Genomic DNA, 7,777 nt, shown 5'->3' on the forward strand with positions numbered 1-7,777 from the left:
GCCAGCGACCAACGTCACTGCAGCTAAATTCCTTAGAGGCTCCACGGTCAATCCTTATCTTTCTCACCGTGATAGTCCTCGTTGATCTGTCAACAGTCGACAAACTTAAGAAGAACGAATGACGGACTTAAGGGGAACGAAAGGAACGCCTGTACCCTCACAGCAATAGCAATCACAGTAGCAGCAACGATCTGCTCTTGCTCTACTCATGACTCTCGCTCGTAAATCATTCTTTGCATCGATTCAAGATTGGTATCATTAACAAGAGCACCATCTTACGGGGCATGATAGAAGATAGAAATCTATAAAAATAGAAGAAGGATATGTTAATGTATTTATGTGCCTAATTAATTCGTATGTTGGGCGTAATGCGATCCCGAAAACGACGATGTAAGAGAAAAAAAAAAAAAAGGTCCTTACCATTCTGATGATGGTTTTGATTCCCGATACGTGTATTGATGATGGCTTAAGAATACATTTGACTTCAAGCAAACGTGCTTCTCTGGAAAACGTGTTGGGGAAGCACCTCTCGGTAAGAAACGGATGGGATTCAGGCAATGGTCAAACACAAGCAAACATGACGGCATCGTCTTCTTTTAACCCTTCGATCGCGTTTGAAATGGATTCCCACAGAAAGATACGTCGAGTTAAGATATGGATTCAAATAACATGAAAGTTATATAGATCCGACCGACCTCTACTAATGTTTATTCGGCTTCTTTAATTATTATTTTTATTAAATTAAAAATTGATTGGGGATGGAAATAATTTTAATCGTTATATTAAGCATTAGTTCGATGATGATTGCTGGATTTATCATATGAATTATGTAGTAGCACTGTTCTGCGTCTCCGATTATGATATTGGATGGCGTAGTTGAGGAGAATAAATGGGGAAGCGGGAAACATTGGTCGACGCGAAAACAAGTGAAAGTATTCTGCCACCGATAACAATAAGTATGAACAGTGGTCGGATAGTTTTGGACTCGATTTCAGAGTGTGTCGTTGACGGGTGTCTGAGATCCCGCAAGTGCCTCGATCCGTTTAGGGGTTTGCTTGATATGGAAGACTAGATTTGCACGCTGTGGAGGACGACGGTCTCGATGGAGAGGCCCGGGCCGAAGCCGAGGAGCACGCCCCAGTCGAGACCGTCGCCGGTGGTGGCTTGGCCCGCCGCCGCCGACCGCTTCCGCATCTCGTCCAGGATGAAGAGAACCGTGGCGCTCTGCATGTTTCCGTACTCGCTGAGCACGTGGCGAGTCGCCCCGAGGCGGTCCTTGTGCAGCTCCAGCCGCGCCTCCACCTGGTCCAGGATGGCTCGCCCGCCTGGGTGCACCACCCAGAACAGCTGGTTCCAGTCCGACAGGCCGAGCGGCGCGAACGCCGCCGCCAGGCTCTGCTCGATGTTGCTGGCGATGATGGTCGGCAGCTGGCTCTTGAGGTGGAAGGTGAGGCCGACCTCCCGGAGGTGGCCCCCCACCGCCTCCGCGCTCTCCGGGAGCATCACCTGCGACGCCGACGCCACCTCGAAGATGGGCCTTTCGACCCCCTCGACCGGGTCCGCCCCCACGACGAGCGCCGCCGCCCCGTCGCCGAATAGGGCCTGCACGATGAGGCTCTCCATGTGGGCGGCGTCGGGGCCGCGGTAGGAGAGCACGGTGATCTCGGAGCAGACGGCAAGCACACGGGCGCCGCGGTTGTTCTCCGCGAGGTCCTTGGCGACGCGGAGCGCCGTGCCGCCGGCGTGGCAGCCGACGTTGTAGAGCATGACGCGGCTGACGGACATGGGCAGGCCAAGGAGCTTGAGGAGCTGGAGATCGGAACCGGGCATGTCGACGCCGCTGGCGGAGCAGAAGACGAGGTGGGTGATGTCCGACTTGGGGCGCCCCCACTCCTTGATGGCCTTGGCGGCGGCCTCCTTGGCCAGCTCCGGCACTGCGGTCACCACGATCTCCTGACGCGCGTCGAAGGAGGGCGCCATGGGAGCCAACAGGCTCGGGTTCTCCCTCAGGATCTCCTCTGTCAGATACAAGTGCCGCTTCTTGATCGCCGCCTTGTCACCTATACGATACCCGCATCATTCAGACACACACATAAACGAACAGCTCAAATATGATGATTCGGAGGGCAACGAAACGAAAAAAGGATGAACTCTCGAGGACGAGCGCGTCTTACAGATGCGTCTGAACTTGGCTTTGAGATCCTGCAAGTGCTCCGAGTTGGTGACCCGAAAGTAGAAGTCAGGATAAGCGCTCTGGTCGATGACGTTGCTGGGGTTCGCGGTGCCGATGGCCAAGATCGTCGCCGGGCCGTCGGCGCTCTGCGTCGTGCGGAAGCCGTTCGTGCACTCCATGGCGGGCCGGAGGGCAGGAAGACAGGGAAGCGAGGTGCGAAAGACGGCCACCGGAGTAGACTCTTGGCGAGGATGGATGCCGAGATATGCCAGTAATATAGCGCGTATATATAGACCTCAAGTGCATCTCCGGAGCAAATATTAGCACGCATGCGTGATGAACAGAAATGGGTGGAGTGGGCGACGGCCTGAGACTGTGCATTGCGATGCTGACTCTAGTCAATCGCAGACGGTCGACGTTGGCAGGGCCCATTATTTCGATCCACCAACCGTATGTGAGGTGGATCTGAAATGAATACCGTATGGTATTTCCATTCCGTATGTCTTGTTTCCATTTTCCATTGATCCCAAAAAATGAAGCTTCGTATCTAATTATTGTAGGAGACGGGAAAGAGACAACGAGGGTTGGGTTACGGACATGTAGGAAGGTGCGTCGTGTGACCCTCGACCTCGAATGAAGTTGTCCTCATCGGAGGCCAAAAGGTTATCTTCATGTGGTTGGTGACCTAACATTTACGTTCCGCTCGGTGGCTCAGTCCGGGTTACCGGGTGGGTGGGGGCGCGGGTCGACCGCCGTGCGCTCGACCACGCCGTGGATTCCACGTGACGACATGACATGACCTATCGGCCGGAATCGACCACCTGGTAAGACTGAACGGTCGAGATGCGTGCACGTCCAACGTCGTCATCCTGACGCGAGACTGACATCAGACGGCCATCGACGTAGAGTGGGTGAGCGAGGACATGGGGGTGGGGTCCGCAGTCGGTATCGGGGCCACGAACCTTACGCGATATAGATCACGTATGTATCAGATGGAAGATGGACCGTAAGTCACACGTCATTCTTCTCTTGGCTTTGGACCCACATAATCGTAGATTCTTTCCGTTCATCGATCAATCTCTCTTATGTCAGTAATAATTTTAACTACTATTTAACTGGATCGATTTGGATGGTGTGAAAAGATAATTAGATTCAATTGTGACCACAGCTGCGGTACGAATGACGATCCAAAAAAACGCTTCATGGTTTCATGGGCTCAATTGTATCTCATTCCGTCCACATCTTTTCTTACTCCAAATGAGTCGGTCCTCGCACTCGTGCTGGGTCTTAGGTACAAGACTGACAATACAACATGGCAGGGGTGTCAACGTGTCGATCCACGACCCATTCGTCAACGTGGCGAGAGCTCGATGAATCTGGAAGAAGAAAATATATTATTTGTTCACATTGGTTGGTTCGAATTGATTGCGAGAAACGTCAAGTTTGATGGCTCGAGAAAGTGAGTGGGTCCTGCAACATATAATTCAACACCGCTAGACTTGTTTGGGTTCACTACAGTCAAAAGCCAACCGCTTCGCTTTCTTCCAACCAACCCTTAGTGCGACGCGCCAAAAGAACAGAAGCCACAGGAGGAAGACGACACGAGTCCATAAAGCCAGTCCGATACCGACGGGCAGCTCTACGATTTGTGTTCACCGTTAATCCGCTGATGATGATCCCACCTCACCCTCCCTCCCCTTTGAATTCAGCTTTAATCTATGGACGATATGTGATGTGGTAGGTGAAGCTCTTTGTTTATCGTTGGCTTTTTCTCTGGTGGCGAGCGCATGTCATCTTTCATCTTTGTTTCCGGTCAACTACACCAACCATGATCTCGGACTCGCGACCTTCTCTCTCTCTCTCTCTCTCTCTCTCTCTCTCTCTCTCTTTCTGTGGTGGGGATGCGGTAATTGGGTTGCAATCTGGCCGAATTAGACCCGGCCCAATTAAACTGAGCCCAAGTTGCGATTTCGGACGAATCCATCACGCGTGCCAATGAAGAGTGTTTTGTTGGTAAAGACAGGAACAAGAGAAATGAGAGAGTGATTCTTCGGATGGTCAAATCTGAATTCGAGTCAATGACCGTCCGTGCATGGCTTAACCCGAGATGGAGAAAGGTGACACGCACGACACAGCGGACTTATATCCCTGAGACATGCGCAACACTACGGAATGAGTCGTGTAGAGAATTGCGATCACGTAGCTGACCAGAAAGCCAGATGGCCTTATTTGTTCGAGTATTTGCGATAACATTCTCCGCAATCCGAGCAATTTCTCGAGTCCAATAGACGTGTCGATCGACATATCAGTGGCCTCGGATTTTCTCTCTCTCTCTCTCTCTCTCTCTCTCTCTCTCTCTCTCTCTCTCTCTCTCCTTCCTTCTTCCCAAGGACCTCCCGTTTCTTCTTGTACAGTTGAGATATGCCTCCTAGAGGCTACGCTCTGGTGTTCTTCTTCTGGGCTCTGCTCGCCATCATCACCCCAACTCTTGTTGTATGGTCAGCATCAGCAAAACAAAGTTATGATCCCATAGGTACGAGGCATTTTTCTTGAAGATTTGTTCACATTGGAATGAGTTTTTTTTTTTCTGATTTGGCTGCATTAAAACAAACTGTAGTTTCCATCTTTTACGTGGCAGGAGTAGTAAGAACGTCGAAACCTTTTAACTGTATGATTTCACTTCGTAGAGAAACTAATTTCTCCTCCATTTCATCTGATATCAGAGGCGTCATATGATGTGAAGGTGAGCAGGAGAACGATGGGCATTACAGAGACTGGCCAGTCGAAGAACACCACAGCGAGGACAACGGTACGAGCTCCAAGACTAGCGCCAGCTCCAGCTCCAGCTCCAGCTCCTTTGACAGGGAATGACACAAGCAGCTGACGGACATCAGTTATCTGATCGTGTTTTCGAGGAATCAATAAAGAGAATGGATGCCAATGAAGTGAAACCGGTGGATGAAGCACTCATATCTTTTCTGCATTTGGGGTTGCATGACGGCTGATTGATCTGCTAATTAACACGATGATGGACTTCTACATTACCTTCGAACTATGTGTTCTGTTTTCTTCCCCGCAATAATTGTCGGTGATGCTTTGTGTAGCACTTGTTGTGCTTATCCCAGGGACGAATTTGCGTCGGTACACTGCTAAACACCACAAGTGGAATCAATCCCGTGAATTTAATCTCAGAAATGGTTTTCGTTTGTCAATCGTGAACTGTTCATTTGTGTTCCTAAGGGAGATTTATGATCGAGTGAGAATAACTCAATATCTTAATTTTACCGTGTATAATTATCGAATCACAGTATCAACTACTGTACGCGGGAGTAAATTGGACGACCATATACGATCCTTCGCTTTCTGGCCAATTTAATGATAGATAATTCGAGAGCATTCTATGGTGCGCAGCGAGGAGCAGAAATTGAAGCCACGAGCAGCTAAACGGAACAAAGCGCCTTATTAATTTAGTATTCTGGGAAGGAGGACAACAAAATTATTTAGCGGCGATGGCGCTCGAACAAGAAAGAGGAAGAACAGCGGGCAACATACGGCCATTACAGCACGGGGCACAAGAAAAGCATCAACCACACCACACACTCATCGAACCCTCCAAGCCAAGCTGCCTACGTTGTTGACCGGCTGGTAGCCACCGACGACGACGTGCTCTCACAGGAAACGGTTCAGGAATTCGTCAACGGTGGTGTACTTGACGTCAGGGAACAGCGCCGTGGCCTCCACGCCGAAAGATGGCTCGATCTCGAAGTTGGTGTGGTCACCCTTCACAAAGGCGGAGTGGCAAATAGAGAGCATGACGTTGAGAGGGATTGGCGCCTCTGAAAGAGAGAAGCAATTGGGTTAGCAGACGGGCTTACAGGTCATGGAAGTATTACGCACAGAAAGGAAGTTCCTAAGCACCTTGGATCTGCTTCAGGACTTCTTCCTCCGGGACGTAGACCCTCTCGAAGGTCTTGCCGACCTTCTTCTCCCAGAGGGAAATGAGCTCGTTATGAGACAAGATGTTGGCGGAAGGTCTCAGATATAGAACCTTGTTCAGGGTTCTCGGATCATCCACTGCTTTAATTGTGTATGTCCCGATGTCGTCTTCATTGAGAAAGATCGCTGTTGTAGGAGGAAAAAAAACGCCATTAAATAAGAGATGGCCATATATTTTACATCTTTCAAAAGAAGACGAAGAGGAATTCACGCCATACCTTTTGTGTTCCCGTCACCTAAGATGACAACCTTGTCCGTGGGAGGACCAGTGGCTCCTGCCTGTCCTAATACCGGGAGGAAATACCCACCGAAGAAGTTGGAAGATACAAAGGTGTAAGGGATACCCGATGCCTCAACAGCCCTTCTGATTTGTTGCTTGACGACAAAGGTCGACTTTGCTGGCTCCACAGCATGGCTTCGGTCTACGTCGTTGCCAAACTCCGATGGAAGGTACCTCTGCGAACTCACCCATGATGCAAACATTCAGCTTGAAACTTTTAGGAGGAGGAAGCCACATTTTGATGTGCATTCCGTAGTTCAAATCAACATCTTTGATATTTAATATGGAATGTTTGGTATCTACCGCAACAATGGTAATAATTCCTACCCAATTCATTGTGATGTTGCTCTGGTTTATTCCATTAGCTGATAGTGTTCAACAATACGGCAATAAATTTTCTACCTTATAATACATCAAGAAACAAAAGCAGCCCCAAAATTGGACTAAAAGATCATCTTCAATTCAAAAAACATCAAGTAAAAGGCTAACGTCAGTCATCCTAAGAGGATTTATATCATAATCTGTTCAACACTATTTACTCTTAATTCTTGAGGGGTTTAGGAATTCAAGTGTGTGCAAAATCATTCACCCCTTAAGAGGACAGGGAATGACAAAAATAATTCTTCTTTCTATTTTCTTTGTTTCCCCAACAATTTCAGAGTAATAAATTATGGAGATTATGGCACATATCTTTGGATTTAGATCAGATCCTGTTCGGGACAGGGCTTTTCTACCTCCCCTGTCCCCCCCTCCTCCTTGCCAACATCCTTCCCCTTTCCGATTACTACCGATTGCATCGTAGATTAAAATAATTGTAGAGGAGGAAAAAGGGGCACCTTGATGTGTCCTCCGGCTTCTTTGATGGCGTCGATGATCTTGGTCTGATCACTCAGCTGCCCGAAGCCGACGGGGGAGATGACCACATCCACCAGCTTGATCGCCTTAACCAGACTCTCGTGGTTATATATATCCCCCTATCGATCAGACGACAGGACGAAGCTCTCATCAGAAAAAGGGCTCCCGGAGGGAGAAGAAGAGGAGCGCGGTGTGGTGCGGTCGGCATCAACTTTACCTGGACGAGGGTGACGCCGGCGGCCTGGAAGTCGCTCAGGAGCTTGGCCTTCTCGGGTTGGCCGGCGGGGGCGGTGGTGCTCCGGACGAGAGCGAAGGTAGGGTTACCTAACCTGGCGCTCGCAAACACGATGAACTTGCCGATGTACCCGGTGCCCCCGATGATCAGGATTTTGCTCTTCTCGCTCGCCATTCTCTCCTCGGTCAACGATTATCTCCTTCTCACCTAGTTTTCTCGCAGGATCGCGGTGGTGAGG

At 49.6% G+C, this 7,777-nt stretch overlaps 2 protein-coding genes and 1 long non-coding RNA gene across 3 annotated transcripts; 1 reads left to right on the forward strand and 2 right to left on the reverse strand.

The window, feature by feature from the left end:
- Positions 1 to 925: 925 nt before the first annotated feature.
- On the reverse strand, positions 926 to 2,512 carry LOC103975557 (phenylpropanoylacetyl-CoA synthase). Its single transcript, XM_009390555.3, has 2 exons — positions 2,175 to 2,512; positions 926 to 2,060 (listed from the first exon to the last, which is right to left on the reverse strand). The coding sequence occupies exons 1-2, from the start codon at positions 2,350 to 2,352 to the stop codon at positions 1,069 to 1,071; spliced, it is 1,170 nt and encodes a 389-aa protein (XP_009388830.2). The 5' UTR covers positions 2,353 to 2,512; the 3' UTR covers positions 926 to 1,068.
- A 1,590-nt stretch (positions 2,513 to 4,102) lies between these two features.
- On the forward strand, positions 4,103 to 5,385 carry LOC135606717 (uncharacterized). Its single transcript, XR_010484881.1, has 2 exons — positions 4,103 to 4,706; positions 4,897 to 5,385. It is a non-coding gene; the product is annotated as an uncharacterized LOC135606717 (long non-coding RNA).
- Positions 5,386 to 5,614: 229 nt separating this feature from the next.
- On the reverse strand, positions 5,615 to 7,777 carry LOC135606710 (phenylcoumaran benzylic ether reductase Pyrc5-like). Its single transcript, XM_065097839.1, has 5 exons — positions 7,522 to 7,777; positions 7,286 to 7,423; positions 6,388 to 6,625; positions 6,092 to 6,295; positions 5,615 to 6,009 (listed from the first exon to the last, which is right to left on the reverse strand). Exons 1-5 carry the CDS (start codon positions 7,711 to 7,713, stop codon positions 5,843 to 5,845), a joined length of 939 nt encoding a protein of 312 aa, XP_064953911.1. The 5' UTR covers positions 7,714 to 7,777; the 3' UTR covers positions 5,615 to 5,842.

This window comes from Musa acuminata, chromosome BXJ1-2 (assembly GCF_036884655.1).
Source record: "Musa acuminata AAA Group cultivar baxijiao chromosome BXJ1-2, Cavendish_Baxijiao_AAA, whole genome shotgun sequence".
In the NCBI taxonomy this organism is placed as follows: domain Eukaryota; kingdom Viridiplantae; phylum Streptophyta; class Magnoliopsida; order Zingiberales; family Musaceae; genus Musa; species Musa acuminata.